The 21,138-nt window shown below is 39.8% G+C and overlaps 1 protein-coding gene across 1 annotated transcript; it reads left to right on the top strand.

Moving 5' to 3' along the window:
- The first annotated feature begins 5,759 nt into the window (after positions 1-5,759).
- SRP9 (signal recognition particle 9) lies at positions 5,760-20,034 on the top strand. The gene is made up of 3 exons (XM_065886969.1): positions 5,760-5,831; positions 10,001-10,069; positions 19,915-20,034. Exons 1-3 carry the CDS (start codon positions 5,760-5,762, stop codon positions 20,032-20,034), a joined length of 261 nt encoding a protein of 86 aa, XP_065743041.1.
- The last annotated feature ends 1,104 nt before the right edge of the window (positions 20,035-21,138 follow it).

Raw genomic sequence — 21,138 nt, 5'->3', positions numbered from 1 at the left:
TCTCTGCCCCTGACCTCACTAGCTTATAAATATTTTGCCCAACACAATCACTGGCCCTTGAAAGGTCTGCGATACATAGGTATTGAATTCCTGGCAGTCAAATATAGTACACGAGTGGCTAATAATTTGCCAAATGGCAATAGTAAAATAAGTTTAAAAGGAGGCATCGGGGTGGGATTGGGAGAGTGGGAGGGAGGGAGACGCAAGAGGGAAGACATATGGGAACATATGTATATGTATAGCTGATTCACTTTATTATAAAGCAGAAACTAACACACCATTGTAAAGCAATTATACCCCAATAAAGATGTTTAAAAAAAATAAATAAATAAAAGGAGGCATCACACTTATGGCTTATAAATTGCTTCCATTTGCTGAAAAATTGTTTTCACCTCCCAAAATTAAACTCCGGGGTTAGCCCCGGGGTCTGGCAGGCTTTTGGATATATGAATCTGAAGCTCAGGGAGGAAGCCTGGACTGAGCAGCATGGAGGTGGAAGTGGAAACCCAAAGAACGACAGAAAGAACTACAGAGAGTGCAAAGTCTGGTATCTTGGGGCCCAGTGCTCAAGTGCTGAAGGGCCAAAAGAGCACAGGAGGCTAAGACAGAGCCAGAGTGGGAAAAGCCAGAAAGGTCGAAGGAGGAGCAAAGAAGGATGGAGTCAAAAAAGCCAAGCAGCTGGGAAATTGTAAGGATTACGGGGTGGTCCATGGCCTCAGATGCAGCTGAATAGTCTGGTCAAGAAAAGATTGAGAGCTGTCTGCTGGATTGGGAAATACGAAGGTCACTAGTGACCCTGAGAGCAGCTGGTGACCTCGTGAAAGCAACTTCAGTTGAGGGGTGTGGTGGGGACAGAGTGGAAGACACTGTAGTGGAAATGGAATCGAATGGGAGGCAAGGACAAGAAAACAATCACAGGAGGCAACCAATGCAGGCGAAAGAACAAAGGCTTTTGGTTTTGACCTTGCACCCAGGCTGGGCTCCACCCATCCAGCTTCCCTACTGCCACTAGTGACATGTTCTAAAAATCAAAATTAATCATACCACTTCCTGTTGTTATTAACATCTGCTAGCTTGCCAGCTGCTGGACAATGGAGAGCAAAAGTCCAGTGCCAACCTGTTTCGTATAATTTATTTCTCAGACTTGGTTTCTTCATCACTTGTAAAGGAGAGTCGCACAGGTCCATAATCCCTTATCCAAAATCCTTGCAGACACCTATCTTTCGGAATTCACAGCTTGCTGGATTCTAGAAAGGTAATATGGCACACATGCCATATATTACCTAATACCTCCAGCAGAGACTAGGCTCCACCCTATAATCAAATACACCAACTTGGACAAATAAAGACTACAAATAGCCTTATGAGAGGTCAGATCAAGTTTTCCACCAAGATATCAAGATACTTCTGTTTTTCAGAGCTTTTCAGATTTTCGGAATTATGATAAGGGCTCGTGGACCACCCTCACAGGGTTGTTTTAGTGCTCAAATGAGATAACGTGTGTGAAGATGAAGCCAAAAGGATAACCACAAAGGGTGCAGAGGCCCTGCTCTTCCTGACTCTGGGAATGAAAGGAATTTTTCTTTTGTGACGTGCAAGTGTGAGCAGTTTATAAAGGACACTCTTTGATAGCCCTTCGGAAGCTATTTCTCCACAGCTGGAAAGAATAACCTACTTTAAAGAATGCACCCAAGTGTGGCTGGGAACATTTGAATGAAGAAGGGCCTCCTTCTTCCTCCCTTCTTCCTCATCTTGATTTCTCTCTCTCTTTAGGGGCTGGGCTGGGCTAAGCTCGGGGGATATGGGAACTCATCATGGGAAACCTCACAATGGAAATCACTTCTTTATTGTCACCCTGCCTTCTAAGCTGTGATCTCGATGAGGCAGGGATGAGGTCTTTCTTGTTCACTGCTGGGTCTCCAGTGCCTAGCACAGCTCCTGGTGCTTGATATGCCCAGGATGGGCACTTGATATATGTTTTGCTGAATTGAATTGATCTCTTATGTTCCTTATTGTGATGAATGCAAAGTTGGCATTGTCTTCACTCCCATTGTTTTCACCTTCAGGCAAAAACCCCTCCTCCTGGAGGGTCATTATTTCTGACTCTGCCCTCTCTGCCTCATCCTTTATGGCTCCCCCAACCCCGTTCGCATTAACTGAGGATTTGGGCCGCTGGCTCACAGCCTTCTCCTACATCCTATCCCCTTTCTTACTCATATGTGACTTTGATCCTAGTATGGACAACCCGGGAACCATTCTCCTCCAAAATGTTAAACCCCAATATCTCATCTGACCATAACTTCAGTTCCTCTTTCCTATTATATTACCTTCAGATTTCCTAGAGACCTGGTCCCTTAAACTCTCTCTTTTGACCCAATTAATTATCCCATGATTTATCACTGCAACTGCTCTCTTGCCTGTACCTTCAACATTTTTGTCCCCTTGTCCTTCTGCCTTGCATACCCTGCAAATACCTACTATCTGCCTTTTCCATTCTAAGACCCAAGCTTCTGGATGGTGCTGGAGACCATCCAGATTGGGACAGATGTGCAGATTGGAGCAATTCCCAGGGTATGATCTACAGTTTCAGCTGGGCCTTCAACTCTGTTTGACATACATTTTTTTAAGCTTCTGGTCTGCTTCCTTGCTCATTCCTGGCTTTTCTAAATCTTCTCAAGGCTCCAAACCCACTCTTGCCCACCTATCTTAGAAGATGGCCTTGCCTCTTAGGTGGCAAAGAAAGTTTACCTTCTTGTCCTCGTATCTACATATTCACCTATAACCTTACCCATCTTACCCTCCTTCCCCACCACCTCAAAGGCAATGGTGAATCTTCTGTTTTCATACATCTGTGCCTTTAGTCCTCCCCTTCATGATTCCCCTGAAATCTCGCTTTCCTCTTTCTCTTGTATTTTTTAATCTTTCCATCTCTTACAATTCCTTCTCTGAAAGTTATAAACAGGCACAAAATCTTTCCATCTTAAACAATAAGACTTTCTTTACCGGTGTCTTTGGGCCATCTTCTTACCTCCTCTTCTTTTTTAAATTTTTATTTATTTAACATCTTTATTGGAGTATAATTGCGTTACATGTTGTGTTAGTTTCTGCTGTATAACAAAGTGAATCAGCTATACGTATACATATATCCCCATATCTCTTCCCTCTTGTGTCTCCCTCCCACCCTCCCTATCCCACCCCTCTAGGTGGTCACAAAGCACCTAGCTGATCTCCCTGTGCTATGAGGCTGCTTCTCACTAGCTATCTATTTTACATTTGGTAGCGTATATATGTCCATGCCACTCTCTCGCTTTGTCCCAGCTTACCCTTCCCCCTCCCCGTGTCCTCAAGTCCATTCTCTACGTCTGCATCTTTATCCCTGTCCTGCCCCTAGGTTCGTCAGAACCTTTTTTTTTTTAGATATCATATATATGTGTTAGCATACGGTATTTGTTTTTCTCTTTCTGACTTACTTCACTCTGTATGACAGACTCTAGGTCCATCCACCTCACTACAAATAACTCAATTTCATATCTTTTTATTTACTTCCATTTCTGTTTGTGGTTAAGCTCTTATAAAGGATAGTATAAAGCAACTGGCTTCACTTTTCTACCTCTTCAGCCTCTTTCAGTCAGTTCTACTCGAACCCCAGTCTGACTAAGGGTTCTCTGGTTGAGGGTCGCCAATGGCCTCCCAATGACTACAATCAGTGGACTCATTTTAGTTCTCTTTGTACTTCCTCCCTACCTGCCATCTGACACCACTGACTACTCCCTCCTCAAAACCTTCTCCCCGCCACTTCCCAGACACTCCTGGTCTCCTTTTATCCCTCTGATAATTTCTGCTTCGCCTCCTTTGTGAGCTCTACTCGCTCTCTCTAACCCTTTGTACATGTGGCTGTTTCACAGGCTTTGTCCTTAGTCTTCTCTTCTTATGCTGTGTCCTCTCCCCAGGAAGGCTCAACTAAGACCTATCTGCTGATGACTCCTATTTCATACCGCTCCTGGAGTTACCGATGGAGATACCCAGCTAAGTTACCAGACATCTTCACCTGCATGTTCCAAAGATATTTCAAACTCATCAAGTTCACAACTGAACTCTTTGTCTTCCCCAATATCCCCCAGACCTTTTCTTCTTCCCTTTCCCCTGCATCAGTCAATGGCATCACCACCTCCACTGGCCCAGGAATCATTCTACTTTTTCCTCTCCTGCATACCCCACATCATTCACTGAGTAAATCTCAAAACTGTTTCCTCCTCTCCATTCCTAAGCTAGTGCCTTAATTTAGATCCATGGCTTTTTTGCTGTTGTTGTTGGCTATATTATATAGCCAACATATAGCCAAAATATTGGCTATATTCCTTGTGCTGTACAATATATCCTTTAAAAATTTTTTTTGGAGTATAGTTGTTTTACAATGTAGTCTTAGTTTCAGTTGCACAGCGAAGTGAACCAGTTGTACATATACAATATATCCACTCTTTTTTAGATTTCTTTTCCCATTTACGTCATTACACAGTACTGAGTAGAGCTCCCTGTGCTATACAGTAGGTCCTTTTTAGTTATTTATATGCCTGTATTACTGCATGAGCATCTTAAGAGGTCTCCCCATCTCCAGGTTTGCCACTTCACTTCAGTCTTTGTGTGAAGCTGGAGCCCTATAATATGCAAATCAGCTTAAAGCCCTTGCATGGGCAGGAAAACTAGAGTGGCAGAAAGCAGGTCAGTGATTGTCCGGGGTTAGGGGTGCAGGTGGTGGGATTGAATATAAAGAAGCATAAGGGAACTATTCTGGAGATAGAGATGTTCCTTATCTTGATTGTGGTATCTGGTAAATGGGCATATACCCAATGGTTTTAATATATAAATGTGTGTGTGTGTCAAAATGCATCAACCTGTACATTTAAAACTGGTGTGTTTCATTGTACAAAAAAAAATTCTTCAATAAACTTGATTGAAGAAAAATACCCTTCTATACCACTCCATTGCCTGGAGAACAAAGTTCAGATGTCTTCTCCTGGCTTAAGTGATGGCATGATTTCTTCCCTTGATTCTTTTCTTCCCCCATCCCCCAAATACCTATCACATTAAATACACTACAGATCTAAAGTGGGGCTAGATATCCTGCCCCGCCTTGCTCACCTGTTGGACATTCACCATGTTTATCTAGATTCGGCTTGTGCCATCACTATAGCATCCCCCCACCCACACGTGATCACTCTTCCTTTGTGTTCTACTAACCCGACATAAATATCCATCACATAAAGTTTTCGGTTGCATTCTTGTGTTTATGTCTCCTCTCTCTTTTACTAAGCTGTAGGTGTGACAGCTGGACCCTAATGTCTCCATTCTTGTAGCTCCAGCGCTTATCACTAAGCCGCTCAATGTTTGCTGAAGAAACTTAGGCTTTACCATTGGAGTCCAGCCCAAAGAACAGCGGGACAGATTCTCCTCCAGTCCTATAGGGGGCGCTGTGGCAACCTCCATCGTTTCCTCGCTCTCCACTTCTCTGGACCAGCTCCCAGAGCCACACGCTCGGGGCTCCACCTCCTACTTGGCAACATCCCTCCTTTCCATTGGGCGAGGGCGGTCCGGGCCGTCCAATGGAACGAGGCGTTGGTGCGAAGAGGCGCCACTATCGTTGAGCGGCTGGGTCTCTGCCGCAGTAAGTGGCTGCGAGAGGTAGGGAGGTCGGTGGGGCGCGTCGCGTCGCCTCAGGTCCGTAGCTTTGCCTCCCTTTCCTGTTCTGCCGCGGGCCCACGATGCCGCAGTACCAGACCTGGGAGGAGTTCAGTCGCGCAGCGGAGAAGCTCTACCTCGCAGACCCTATGAAGGTAAATCACTGGAGGGGCCAGTGCCTCTGTCCCAGCCCCCGGTCAGGATAACTTCTCTGCCGTCCGCTCGGCCTCCGAAGCTTCTCCAGCATCCTAGTAGGTGCTGTGAGTGAGGAGAGACGGACCCCGCCAAGTCCGCTTGTTCTTCCCTTATTAACGGCCCGATGAAGCCCTGAAACGGGCAAGATCGGGGTCATTTCAGGGCCCTTAGGTAGCCTTCCTCCGCCCCCAATCCCCGAACATCCCTTATGGCTGTCGTTGGTTTACGTGTCTCTAAGGGCAGGGCTCCTCCCCCTGCAGTTTCGGCCTTCTGTCCCTCAGCTGTTTTGGTGCCCTTGTCCCGTACTACCTCGTGTAAGATAAAACGGTTATGTTTTTCTGCGACCGCAGAGAAATTTTGGAAAGACCCCAGTTTGGAGGCATCTACAGCCATTAGCGTGGTGGTTCTTAATCTTTTGGAGGTCATTGCCTTTTTGAGAACATGACATGCTTGCACCCTTTTCTCAGAAAAATCCACTTGTACGTAGAAGTTTGTAAACAATTTTAGAGGGCCCATGGATCCCTGTAATTCATGCATGGCCCCCACAAAAATTATAATAAGTGAGTATCAGAGGTTAGCTTATTTTTAAAAAGCAAAGAAGTCTCAAGGATGAGAATATAGCATTTGGGTCTTGACTTTTCTTCCTCTCAGGTTTTTATTTATTTTATTGTCATCTAAATAATATTTGAAGCAGCTCCCTGTTAATTAGAAATTTTGCTAGCGGGACTTCCCCGGTGGCGCAGTGATTAAGAATCTTCCTGCCAATGAAGGGGACATGGGTTCCATCCCTGGTCCGGGAAGATCCCACATGCCGAGGAGCAAGTAAGCCCCTGAGCCACAACTACTGAGCCCACGTACTGCAACTACTGAAGCCCGCGCGCCCAGAACCCTGCTTCGCAACATGAGAAGCCACTGCAATGAGAAGCCCACACACCGCAATGAAGACCCAATGCAACCAGAAAAAAAAAAAAAAAAAAAATCCTGCTAGCTTTTTAGACCTAGATAAGTAACAAGAAGCTGTAAAACATTCTTAGTTTCATTCTTTGCAATACAAAGATGTAATAGTAACGAATTATGAAATGAGTTAGGTATTTTTGAAATTGAGTACTTTGTTTATGACACAATTTCTGGCTCCTCCATTTGGTAGATTTTGTTTGTAGGGCCATCTGTTTCTTTAAGCAGTACACCATGAGGACAATACAGGATTTTTGTCCAGAAGTACCCACAGTGTAAACTAAAAATATTTGAAAAGATAGTAAAGAATATACAAATTCACATCAAGAGTAATCATATTTTAAGAATGTGGTCATTCTTAGGGAAAATGAAAATAAAATGGTAATTATAGAGCATTGCTGTGAACAAGGCATGTCTAGTATAGGCAAGAGAGCGAGAATCTTTGCGCTCTTTCCCCAGTCAGAAAATTCCAGTGGCCTAAAAACTTGTGCCTTCTTATGATAGCCTTGCACTAGTTAAAAGCTAGTGATTTTTTTGATTGGAAGGTGAGGGGATGAGTGGGGAGAGGCTGACAGTTATATTGAGTACCTTGTATGTGACAGGCATTTTATATATATATTTATTTGTATAATTTATGTGAACAATTAAGACAGCTCCTTGAGGTAGATGAATAAACAATCTTAGATACACTAAATGATTTGCTTAGTCTCTAAGAAATGAAGCTAAAATGTGAACCCACGTCTCTAAACCCCATGTACATGCTATTTCTACCGGTCCATACTGCTGGGACTAAAAAAGAAAAGAAATTTTGTCAGAACTCTTTGGGATCTGTTTTACAGAATTCTGTCTTCTCTCTCTGTTGATTACATCCATCACTTTTTACCATTCTCTGTTGCATCTGCTCTAACTGAAGATGGCAGTATTTCTGGACCACTCTCATACCACAGCTATCTAAAACACAAAAATTGAATTCTCAGTTTCCTGCTTTAAAACTGGTTCTTCATTGATTGCTGGTAGACATCCGGACTCCCAGTCTCCAGTCTGACCCTCTCTCCAGTCTTGCTGCCTTTGTCTTCCACCATTTCCGCCATACTCAGCCCTAGTCTCATGAAGCTACATAATGTATCATATCTTCAGACTGCCACTTCAGCTTTTCTCCTAATTTCTTCCCTAAAAGAAAAACAAATGCATTTCTGAAGCCATCTCCATAAAGCCTTTTTACACTTCCCCTTCTCCCAATCTAAATTACTTGTGTTCTCTTTTAACATTTTACCTGTATATGCCTTTATAGGGCTTAATTTATGTTGTTGTATGTTTTGATTATTTTGCTTGGTTGAATTCAAAGTTCCTAAGAAAGCAAGAACCTTGATTTCTTTTTCTCTCTTAGTGGCATCTGACATGGTAACTTAGGCGCTCCCTAAGTTACAAAATGGACTCTCTTGTAGTACCACAGACCTTTTAACTCTCATTTCTCCTACTCGCCAGTGAGTATTCTTTTAAGTGAGAGTTAAAACTTTACGTAGTTGTCATGTTTAGTATATTTTTTAGTTTCAGTTTCCTTTTGTTTCTGGAGGACTGAATTTTTTTTAATACGTAAAACTGAATTTAATAGCTCAATAAATAGAATCAGGTAATCTAAAGGTACTTAACCTAGTTGTCATTATCTATACCTACTTAAGTGCTTGGTGCGTTCCCTTTCCTCCCTCACCAAGACAAATCTCAGGGTGGTATGACTTTTTTTTTTTGCAATCCCAGGAGAGCAGAGAGCTGGGAAAAGCTGTAGGAAAAGCTCTAATAACCCTTTTTATCTAGTTTCCAGAATTGTCTTGAGGGTCCTGTGCTACATTGTAACCATTTTAAAATTATGTTCCTGTTTTGGCTTATAGATACTTAGCACTTTTTAAAACAGCTAGCTAAAACTAAACAAGAGTTATTTATTTTGGTTAACAAGAAACTTGACTCTGCGGCAGCACACTTTTGAATCCATTATTTAAAGTAGCAAAAATAATGTTCATGGAAGTTGTAGACTCTATTGGGAGATGTCTTCTTTTATTGGAATATCGTAATACCTAAATCATTTTCTTGGCTTCCTAACTGTAGAATACCAAACAACAAAAAGTGCTGTGTAGCATGGCACTCAGTGTAGGAGTTACTCTGGGTTTAGAAAGTTGTTGATGGAGACGTCATGTTGTGCCATCGTGATAAAGACGTGATGTTGCTGAGAAACTTAGCCTGAGCCCACCTCCTGAGAGCCATGGGAAAATGGAAGGTATGAATTGTGGCTGCAGTGCTCTTTCCCGGGGAATGGATTTGAACTGAGCTAGCCATTTCTGCTGTTTTTTTCCCCTTCTTTGCCTATCATTCATCTGTGGCTAGGTGTGTTGGTATTGTAGGGGAGAAAAAACTTTCTCCTTTACTCTCTTAGGTGTTATGACTGGGGCTCTGCAAATTAACAGGTAGAAGCATACATAGCACAGAAGTTCACAAAGAAATGTGACCTGAGGAATTTGGGACCTATATGCCATCTTAACAAAGGGTGGGAAAGAGGCTGGACAAAGGAAAAGAGGTTTGGGGCTTCGGGGAGGGGGTAAGCTGTGAGAAGGTGACTAGGAAATGTATGGGAAATAAGAGTTGTTTAGTAAGGTTTGTTAGGGAACAAACTTGTTCTCTTTTCCCAAGGAGAGGGAAACACCTTTACAACTGGAAACTTATGTGACCTTTACAAAGGTTGATTTATGTCCTGCTTTTGGCCAGAAAGGGCAGAGAGCTAATCACCTTCAGCTCAAAACATTCCTTATGCCCAAGTGGTATACTTTGAGGTGGCAAGCTGTGACTACCCTTCAGTATATTATTCTTACTGGCAAGAAATGCCAAACCACCTTAAGAGTCTCACAGGCTCTCTGAATATGGATGTGTCATGGGAATTTTCAGTACATCTCTTCAAAGTGGCTGAAAATAAAATACCTGACTATTTTAAGGCTTAAAAGAATTGCAGCAATAGAAATGAACAAAATGCTGTTTTCCCTCATTTCAATAATAAGTTTACAGTAAAGGTGCCTTTAAATGTTTTGGCTATTAATTCTAAAAGGATCCATTTTAGCCCACCTGAAGACTAAATTATTTATGAGAAATGTCTTCTGACTTCACTGTTTCTAAATATGTATTTTTATTTCAGGCACGTGTGGTTCTCAAATATAGGCATTCTGATGGGAGTTTGTGTATTAAAGTAACAGATGATTTAGTTGTAAGTATACATTTTTCTTTGTTGCATACTTTCAGATTCGTTTGAGTTAACCATTTGTTTGAAATTATTTACATAGAATTTATGCAGCTCACCCATTATGATGCTTATTTCACATTTCATTCCCATCATTCCCAAGTCAAGAACCTTGGTCTGGAAGCTTTTTTTTTACATCTTTATTGGAGTATAATTGCTTTACGATGGTGTGTTAGTTTCTGCTTTATAACAAAGTGGATCAGTTATACATATATGTGTGTTCCCATATCTCTTCCCTCTTGCATCTCCCTCCCTCCCACCCACCCCATCCCACCCCTCTAGGTGGTCACGAAGCACCGAGCTGATCTCCCTGTGCTATGCAGCTGCTTCCCACAGGCTATCTATTTTACGTTTGGTAGTGTATACATGTCCATGCCACTCCCTCACCCTGTCACAGCTCACCCCTCCCCCCCCATATCCCCAAGTCCATTCTCTAGTAGGTCTGTGTCTTTATTCCCATCATACCCCTAGGTTCTTCATGACACTTTTTTTTTTCTCAGATTCAATATATATATGTTAGCATATGGTATTTGTCTTTCTCTTTCTGACTTACTTCACTCTGTGACAGACTCTAGGTCCATCCACCTCACTACAAATAACTCAATTTCGTTTCTTTTTATGGCTGAGTAATATTCCATTGTATATATGTACCACATCTTCTTTATCCATTCATCCGATGATGGACACTTAGGTTGTTTCCATCTCCTGACTATTGTAAATAGAGCTGCAATGAACATTTTGGTACATGACTCTTTTTGAATTATGGTTTTCTTAGGGTATATGCCCAGTAGTGGGATTGCTGGGTCAAATGGTAGTTCTATTTGTAGTTTTCTAAGCAACCTCCATACTGTTCTCCACAGTGGCTGTATCAATTTACATTCCCACCAACAATGCAAGAGTGTTCCCTTTTCTCCACACCCTCTCCAGCATTTATTGTTTCTAGATTTTTTGATGATGGCCATTCTGACCGGTGTGAGATGATATCTCATCGTAGTTTTGATTTGCATTTCTCTAATGATTAATGATGTTGAGCATTCTTTCATGTGTTTGTTGGCATTCTGTATATCTTCTTTGGAGAAATGTCTATTTAGGTCTTCTGCCCATTTTTGGATGGGGTTGTTTGTTTTTTTGTTATTGAGCTGCATGAACTGCTTGTAAATTTTAGAGATTAATGCTTTTTCAGTTGCTTCATTTGCAAAAATTTTCTCCCATTCTGAGGGTTGCTTTTGGTCTTGTTTATGGTTTCCTTTGCTGTGCAAAAGCTTTTAAGTTTCATTAGGTCCCATTTGTTTATTTTTGTTTTTATTTCCATTTCTCTAGGAGGTGGGTCAAAAAGGATCTTGCTGTGATTTATGTCAGAGTGTTCTGCCTATGTTTTCCTCTAAGAGTTTGAAAGTGTCTAGCCTTACATTTAGGTCTTTAATCCATTTTGAATTTATTTTTGTGTATGGTGTTAGGGAGTGTTCTAATCTCATACTTTTACATGTACCTGTCCAGTTTTCCCAGCACCACTTATTGAAGAGGCTGTCCTTTCTCCACTGTACATTCCTGCCTCCTTTATCAAAGATAAGGTGACCATATGTGTGTGGGTTTATCTCTGGGCTTTCTATCCTGTTCCATTGATCTATATTTCTGTTTTTGTGCCAGTAACATACTTTCTTGATTACTGTAGCTTTGTAGTATAGTCTGAAGTCAGGGAGCCTGATTCCTCCAGCTCTGTTTTTCGTTCTCAAGATTGCTTTGGCTCTTCGGGGTCTTTTGTGTTTCCATACAAATTGTGATGTTTTTTGTTGTAGTTCTGTGAAAAATGCCAGTGGTAGTTTGATAGAGACTGCACTGAATCTGTAGATTGCTTTGGGTAGTAGAGTCATTTTCACAATGTTGATTCTTCCAGTCCAAGAACATGGTATATCTCTCCATCTATTTGTATCATCTTTAATTTCTTTCATCAGTGTCTTATAATTTTTTGCATACAGGTCTTTTGTCTCCTTAGGTAGGTTTATTCCTAGATATTTTATTCTTTTTGTTGCAATGGTAAATGGGAGTGTTTTTTTGATTTCACTTTCAGATTTTTCATCATTAGTGTATAGGAATGCCAGAGATTTCTGTGCATTAATTTTGTATCCTGCTACTTTACTAAATTCATTGATTAGCTCTAGTAGTTTTCTGGTAGCATCTTTAGGATTATCTTGTATAGTATCATGTCATCTTCAAACAGTGACAGCTTTACTTCTTCTTTTCTGATTTGGATTCCTTTTATTTCCTTTTCTTCTCTGATTGCTGTGGCTAAAACTTCCAAAACTATGTTGAATAAGAGTGGTGAGAGTGGGCAACCTTGTCTTGTTTCTGATCTTAGTGGAAATGCTTTCAGTTTTTCACCATTGAGGACGATGTTAGCTGTGGGTTTGTCATATATGGCCTTTATTATGTTGAGGAAAGTTCCCTCTGTGCCTACTTTCTGTAGGATTTTTATCATAAATGGGTGCTGAATTTCGTCAAAAGCTTTCTCTGCATCTATTGAGATGATCATATGGTTTTTCTCCTTCAGTTTCTTAATATGGTGTATCACATTGATTTGTGTATACTAAAGAATCCTTGCATTGCTGGAATAAACCCCACTTGATCATGGTGTATGATCCTTTTAATGTGCTATTGGATTCTGTTTGCTAGTATTTTGTTGAGGATTTTTGCATCTATGTTCATCAGTGATGTTGGCCTGTAGTTTTCTTTCTTTGTGACATCCTTGTCTGGTTTTGGTATCAGGGTGATGGTGGCCTCGTAGAATGAGTTTGGGAGTGTTCCCCCCTCTGCTATATTTTGGAAGAGTTTGAGAAGGTTAGGTGTTAGGTCTTCTCTAAATGTTTGATAGAATTCGCCTGTGAAGCCATCTGGTCCTGGGCTTTTGTTTGTTGGAAGATTTTTAATCACAGTTTCAATTTCAGTGCTTGTGATTGGTCTGTTCATATTTTCTATTTCTTCCTGATTCAGTCTTGGCAGGTTGTGCATTTCTAAGAATTTGTCCATTTCTTCCAGGTTGTCCATTTTATCATCATAGAGTTGCTTGTAGTAATCTCTCGTGATCCTTTGTATTTCTGCAGTGTCAGTTATTACTTCTCCTTTTTCATTTCTAATTCTATTGATTTGAGTCTTCTCCCTTTTTTTCCTTGATGAATCTGGCTAATGGTTTATCAATTTTGTTTGTCTTCTCAAAGAACCAGCTTTTAGTTTTATTGATCTTTGCTATCATTTCCTTCATTTCTTTTTCATTTATTTCTGATCTGATCTTTATGATTTCTTTCCTTCTGCTAACTTTGGGTTTTTTTTGTTCTTCTTTCTCTAATTGCTTTAGGTGCAAGGTTAGGTTGTTTATTCAAGATGTTTTCTGTTTCTTAAGGTAGGATTGTATTGCTATAAACTTCCTTCTTAGAACTGCTTTTGCTGCATCCCATAGGTTTTGGGTCATCGTGTCTCGATTGTCATTTGTTTCTAGGTATTTTTTGATTTCCTCTTTGATTTCTTCAGTGATCACTTTGTTATTAAGTAGTGTATTGTTTAGCTTCCATGTGTTTGTATTTTTTACAGATCTTTTCCTGTAATTGATATCTAGTCTCATAGCATTGTGATCGGAAAAGATACTTGATACAATTTCAATTTTCTTAAATTTACCAAGGCTTGATTTGTGACCCAAGGTATGATCTATCCTGGAGAATGTTCCATGAGCACTTGAGAAAAATGTGTATTCTGTTGTTTTTGGATGGAATGTCCTATAAATATCACGTAAGTCCATCTTGTTTAATGTATCATTTAAAGCTTGTGTTTCCTTATTTATTTTCATTTTGGATGATCTGTCCATTGGTGAAAGTGGGGTGTTAAAGTCCCCTACTATGAATGTGTTACTGTCGATTTCCCCTTTTATGGCTGTTAGTATTTGCCTTATGTATTGAGGTGCTCCTATGTTGGGTGTGTAAATATTTACAATTGTTATATCTTCTTCTTGGATTGATCCCTTGATCATTATGTAGTATCCTTCTTTTGTCTCTTCTAATAATATTTATTTTAAAGTCTGTTTTGTCTGATATGAGAATTGCTACTCAAGCTTTCTTTTGGTTTCCATTTGCATGGAATATCTTTTTCCATCCCCTCACTTTCAGTCTGTATGTGTCCCTAGGTCTGAAGTGGGTCTCTTGTAGACAGCATATATATGGGTCTTGTTTTTGTATCCATTCAGCCAGTCTGTGTCTTTTGGTGGGAGCATTTAATGCATTTACATTTAAGGTAATTATCGATATGTATGTTCCTATTCCCATTTTCTTAATTGTTTTGGGTTTGTTATTGTAGGTCTTTTCCTTCTCTTGTGTTTCTTGCCTAGAGAAGTTCCTTCCTTTAACATTTGTTGTAAAGCTGGTTTGGTGGTGCTGAACTCTCTCAGCTTTTGCTTGTCTGTAAAGGTTTTAATTTCTCCATCAAATCTGAATGAGATCCTTACTGGGTAGAGTAATCTTGGTTGTAGGTTTTTCTCCTTCATCACTTTAAATATGTCCTGCCACTCCCTTCTGGCTTGCAGAGTTTCTGCTGAAAGATCAGCTGTTAACCTTATGGGGATTCCCTTGTGTGTTATTTGTTGTTTTTCCCTTGCTGCTTTTAATATGTTTTCTTTGTATTTAATATTTGACAGTTTGATTAATATGTGTCTTGGTGTGTTTCTCCTTGGATTTATTGTGTATGGGACTCTCTGTGCTTCCTGGACTTGATTAACTATTTCCTTTCCCATATTAGGGAAGTTTTCAACTATAATGTCTTTAAATATTTTCTCAGTCCCTTTCTCTCTTCTTCTTCTGGAACCCCTATAATTCGAATGTTGGTGTGTTTAATGTTGTCCCAGAGGTCTCTGAGACTGTCCTCAGTTCTTTTCATTCTTTTTCTTTATTCTGCTCTGCAATAGTTATTTTCACTATTTTATCTTCCAGGTCACCTATCCGTTCTTCTGCCTCAGTTATTCTGCTATTGATCCCTTCTAGAGTATTTTAAATTTCATTTATTGTGTTGTTCTTCATTGCTTGTTTCATCTTTAGTTCTTCTAGGTCCTTATTAAATGTTTCTTGCATTTTCTCTATTCTATTTCCAAGATTTTAGATCATCTTAACTATCATTATTCTGAATTCTTTTTCAGGTAGACTGCCTATTCCCTCTTCATTTGTTAGGTCTGATGGGTTTTATCTTGCTCCTTCATCTGCTGTGTGTTTTTCTGTCTTCTCATTTTGCTTGTCTTACTGTGTTTGGGGTCTCCTTTTTGCAGGCTGCAGGTTCGTAGTTCCTGTTGTTTTTGGTGTCTGTCCCCAGTGGCTAAAGTTGGTTCAGTGGGTTGTGTAGGCTTCCTGGTGGAGGGGACTAGTGCCTGTGTTCTGGTGGATGAGGTGGGATCTTTTCTTTCTGGTGGGCAGGTCCACGTCTGGTGGTGTGTTTTGGGGTGTCTGTGGACTTATTATGATTTCAGGCAGCCTCTCTGCTAATGGGTGGGGTTGTGTTCCTGTTTTGCTAGTTGTTTGGCATAGGGTGTCCAGCACTGTAGCTTCCTGGTCGTTGAGTGAAGCTGCGTGTTGGTGTTGAGATGGAGATCTCTGGGAGATTTTCGCTGTTTGATATTACTTGGAGCTGGGAGGTCTCTTGTGGACCAGCTCTCCCACCTCCTGGCTGGAGCACAAGAGCCTTTTCATCCACACAGCTCTATTACTATCTTTTTGAACCACAGTGCTTCACAGAACAAAGCTTGGGAGTTGACTTGATGCATAGTCAAGACTTCATTCAGTGTCAGGACATGAAGCAAATTCTTTGTTTCATCCTTGGATCTTAACAATTCAGTTCTTCCCTCACATAAGTCCACCCACTGCAGTGAAGGTTCTGAGCCCCACGTCGGGCTTCCCAACCTGCTAGTGTTGGAGGGTCTCCTGCAGAGGCGGGGGGTGGCTGTGGCTCACCGTGGGAACAAGGACACTGGCAGCAGAAGTTCTGGGAAGTACTCCTTGGCATGAGCCCTCCCATAGTCTGCCATTAGCCCCTGGAAGCTATTTTTATAGGCACTTGGAAAGATAATTCAACTTGCTTCATTAATGCAGTATGTTAAGTGTAGTTTAATAACTGCTCTCTTCGGACCCTAAGCAAGAGGAACATAGAGACCAAAAGTGGATATGAGGGGTGAAAGTTTCTTTATACGTGTGTGAGAAGTAAATAATGGTATTTGAACACAAGTTATAGGCTCTATAATTATATTTCTGACCTTCCCTGTCTGCTCACTGTTCCTCACACCCCATTCATTCCTTACCCCTCTGCCATCTGGTTTCTGCATGAAGTCTTCCACTCAGACTGCTCTTGGTGAGAGCTCAGCAGCAGCCCCTTTATTTTCAAACCCAGTAGCCTCAGCAGTTCATATTTTATGTGACTTCCTGGCTGCTTCTGAGAAAACCACTTCTTGTAGAAATTATTATTTTGGCATCTGTGCTCCATTTTATCTTGTTTTTCTGTTTCATTCTTCTTTGCTAATTATTTCACTGATGTGCCCCCATAAATATTGGTTTCTCCAGGATTCTGTTCTTGATCTTTTCATACCACTTCTGGACCAACCCATTAAGTCCAGTACTGCCTGTATCTGTCTGTTTCCAATTTTGTACCTTTAGGTCATATTTTTCTTCTGGCTTCCTGACTAGCTCTAAGTTGAGCATCCTGCCTCCTCTACTCGTTAACATTAGCCTGTCTAGAATGGAACTCATCATATCTTATCAAACTGGCTCTTCCTGTTTTTTCTCTGTTACTTGCTCAGAAACCTGGGGATCATCTTTGGTCCCTTCCTTTCCCTCATTCTCACATTAACTATTCCTTCATTTGAAAAACTTGTATTTTGATCCTCTGATAAGTTCCATACATTTTGCTGGGCATTTGTGAATTATTGATTCAAGCTCCCTCGTCTCATTTTCTGCCATGAACTCTCCATCTTGACTGCTAACCTCTTAACTTTAAGGGCTCAACGTCACTTACCTGGACTAGTAGAATAGGCTCTAACTGTGTCCCTGCTTCCAGTTCATCCTTTAGTCGTCCTATGCTGCCCTGCCGGAGTGATTTCTAAAAATGCAAATTTGGTTGTTACTACCCTGCTTAAAAATCTTTAGTGGCTTCTCATCACTCATAATGTAAATTCCACCCTCATATCCTGTCTAATCTTCGTTTTTCAGTGTTACTTAAGGGCTCCTTTCATATGCCATGATGTCTTAGGCCTCTGCACTTTTTTTTTTTTTTTTGCGGTACGCGGGCCTCTCACTGTTGTGGCCTCTCCTGCTGTGGAGCACAGGCTCCGGACGCGCAGGCTCAGCGGCCATGGCTCACGGGCCCAGCCACTCCGTGGCATGTGGGATCTTCCCGGACCGGGGCATGAACCCGTGTCCCCTGCATCGTCAGGTGGATTCTCAACCACTGCGCCACCAGGGAAGCCCGGCCTCTGCGCTTTTGAACAGTCTGTTTCCATCTCTGCAGTACCGAATCCTACCCCTGCCCCAGTGTGACAGACCTGCTGCTTATCTTTCAAAACCCAGCTCAAAAGGATTGCTTCATCTCTTACTTTTATTTCTGCCTCTTTTTGTGCTGTGTCACAATTGTCTTATCACATTGGACTTTTAATAGATTGTGAGCTTCAAAATAAAGATAGATCAGTAATATTCTTACCAGTATTTGTAGTGACTAGCATGGTGTCCTGACCCAGAGGGTACTTAATAAACACTTTTTTTTAATGGATTAATTCTTTAAAAAATTTAATAGTGACTTTAAAAATGACTTTTTGGTCATATATTTTACTATATTTGTGTTCAGGATTCCATTGTGAGGTTGTGTGAAGTCAGATCTTTTAATGATTACCATGTCTTCCAAGAACCAATTGAGTTTGGTGAAGTAACTGTGAAAATGTGAAAAAGGAAGAATAAATTGAGCTCTATTGTGCTAAACCTAGATTCAAGAGATCTGAATCCTAGCTTAGCCATCTACCAGCATTTCATCCTGGGGAAAGTTCAGGCCAAAAGTTTTGGCTTTGGGGGCCATAATTTTCTTGTCTATGAAGTGCCACAGTGATAGTCTGCTTACCCAGTTGGGTTGTTGTGGAGTGTAAATGAAATATGTGGAGGAAGTGCCTAGCACTAGTGCCTGCACTTAGTAGATTCAGTAAATGTACACTTGAATCTCGAGCATTCACATTGAGAAAAATTTTACTTATGATTGTCGCAGAGTGAATAGATATATCTACTGAAGAGAAATTGGTATATCCTGCTTTAAAAATAGAGGAGAATGCAGAATTGAATTCAATACAAGGGGCTTTATCTCCAGATGATGACTTTTTGCCTCTGGTAATGATTAAATATTGTTAAAGGATTCATGGTAAGCAGTATTGGAAAGAACTTTATTTAAAATTGATGATTCCTGTGACAAGATCTAAATGTGAAAAATACTTTTTGTTCCCTTTCTTAAAATTGCTGAGAACTAGTCCATGTCTAGAAGGGACCAAAGATACAATCAAACCCATCCTCCTAAACAGTAAATATATGAATCAACTCCAACATAAAAATTTGTTTTCTAATGACTCTTAAAGAAAAGTTTGTATACTTCAGTAATTCATTTTAATGGCTAATAATTCCTTCACAAAACTGATCTTAGACTTCATTATTATCGTTTTGGAGCTTTGACTTTTTTATAGTCCCATTTATGCATCATTTTTTTCCAGTGCCATGACTGATTTATAATATTGTCTTCTGTGGACCTAAAATCTTTCTGTGTATTTTAATGAGAAGGTGTTTGTTCTTCTCACTAAACTGTAGTGAGAAGGTATTTTTTCTTCTACAGAACATATACTAAAATTGAAATGGTGGAGATGATTATGGCCGCTTTACAAAATTGTTAGACAAATTTGTACAATGCGTGGATAAAATTTTTTTAAGTAAGTGATTTAAAGGCTGTATGAATTCAGATCAGTTGGGCATGATGGGGTTGAACTCCAAAGTACTTAAGTTGATGAATATTACTGTAGGATCATGAAGTTCCCATTGTTTAGAACTCACGTGAATCTAAGATGGGCTAAAGAATAATGGATCAGTGTTACAAGATGAAAAAAAGACTGCCAGCTTAAATTTGATAATTTTGAAGATTCTAGAACAAATGGTTTTATGGCCAACGATAAACAGATCTTAAGTATCTAATGAAGAATTGAATTTATAGCAAGGAAGAATTTGGTTTGGTTTAAAAATTATAAGTAATGTCAGAAAATCAAGGTTGAATAGATTTATCTCGTTTGATTTAGTTAGCAACCAGCAGTAAGCAAGGGATTCCAGATTTTTAAAAATTATCATTAACCCTCCCCCCTCCCATTTCACAAAGAAAGAAAGGGATCCTAAGATTTATATGCTTTTCCCACTGTAACTCAATCATTTATGACCAGATCCCAGGGAGAAAATATCTAATTCCAATCTTGAAGTCTTCTCATCAGACCATGGCAGAATTTGAATACATTATTCAACTGGTCATTTTTGAGAAGATTCTAATAGAGTTCAGTTTGTTTTTTAACCACAGCAGTGGCATTTGAGATATTATAAAATACTAAACTTAAGGAATGTCATTGTTGGGGACTTGGAAACTTGAATGTAATTTCTTTAGTATGACCTCCAGAGGAAGTAGAGCAAAACAGTGGTAGGAAAAGACTCAAAATTTTATCCAAGCATACGTTTGCTACGTCATTGATAATCTAGTTTTACATAGTTAATGTGTGCTTTTAAAATTTCTGACAGTGTTTGGTGTATAGAACAGACCAAGCTCAAGATGTAAAGAAGATTGAGAAATTCCACAGTCAACTAATGCGACTTATGGTGGCCAAGGAATCCCGCAGTGTTGCCATGGAAACAGACTGAATGGTTTGAAATGAAGACTGTCATGTTCCTAGGAAGTAAATATCTTTTGAATTTGAGAAAGTGTTGGGACAGAAAATACTTCATGTAACTAAGTGGGCTATTCAGAAGCCAAGAGATCATTTTTTGTACTTTGTTTTTTAATGTTTACTTTAGAGAGCTAGGACTGTAAATGCTTTCAGTTAGAAAACTTTTATTTATTTTTGGAAATGGAACAAGGAATGGCTCTATCTTGGAAACTTTTTGCAGATTGTTTGATGTTAGGCAAAATAAATAATTACTCTCTGGTAAGTTTGTATCAGTAATTTGAAAATGAGATATCAAGAAAAGCCAATTCTTCCTTAAATTTAGTTAATATGTCTTTAAAAGAAAAATTAAATGGAACCATTTTGCTGGATTGATATATTTCTTTTGGAGCATAAATTTTGTGCTGTTGATGACCAGCAAATATAAAATACGGTAACTGGAATTAACTGTGCACAGCAGTATAGCTGATTATATATGGTAGTGTAGTCTAATTATATCTAAAGATAACTATGAAAACAAGTATGCTTTACCTTAAACTTTACAAATTTAAACTATATTTTTAAATATAAGGGATTCATAGTATCATTAACTTGTTGAGCAAAGACTAACTTTGAATCTAATTTTCATGCCCAGAAACATCTGCTGTTACTTTAAATGCATGAACAGAATGCTCACTAGTGGATCGAAACCACCATATTACAGGAATATTTGCCACATATTTGCCATCTATATTTTCTCAGAAGGGCTAAGGATTATTTGAACTGTTAAATTTTTGCATACCTCTCTGACACCCCAACCCATTTCTCTCATTACTTAACCAAGGTGTTAAGCATGACTCCCACAACTGTTCTCCGTTAAATCAGAAGTATGATAGTATTTGATATTTATCTTATATTTGTAACCTGAGTTTTACCACCTGAATATAATGTTCACATGTTGGTTCTTACATTAAAATATTTTTTGTTAGGAATTTGTTGTGTTGACCAGCATTTTAACATGGAAAGTTCCATTAGCCATATGAATTTTGGCGTGTTTCAGAGAGATCAGTAAATAAAATATTACATGAAGATATATTGTTTC

The sequence above is a fragment of the Phocoena phocoena genome, chromosome 1 (genome assembly GCF_963924675.1).
Source record: "Phocoena phocoena chromosome 1, mPhoPho1.1, whole genome shotgun sequence".
NCBI classification, from domain to species: Eukaryota; Metazoa; Chordata; class Mammalia; order Artiodactyla; family Phocoenidae; genus Phocoena; species Phocoena phocoena.
Note: the sequence above shows the minus strand (reverse complement) of the source record. Positions and strands in the feature narration are given on the sequence as shown.

Coding starts and splice junctions, on each gene's coding strand:
- SRP9 (XM_065886969.1), top strand. CDS start 5,760: ATGCCGCAGTACCAGACCTGGGAGGAGTTCAGTCGCGCAGCGGAGAAG. Junction 5,832..10,000: donor ACCTCGCAGACCCTATGAAG/GTAAATCACTGG, acceptor TTTTTATTTCAG/GCACGTGTGGTTCTCAAATA. Junction 10,070..19,914: donor AAGTAACAGATGATTTAGTT/GTAAGTATACAT, acceptor AATTTCTGACAG/TGTTTGGTGTATAGAACAGA.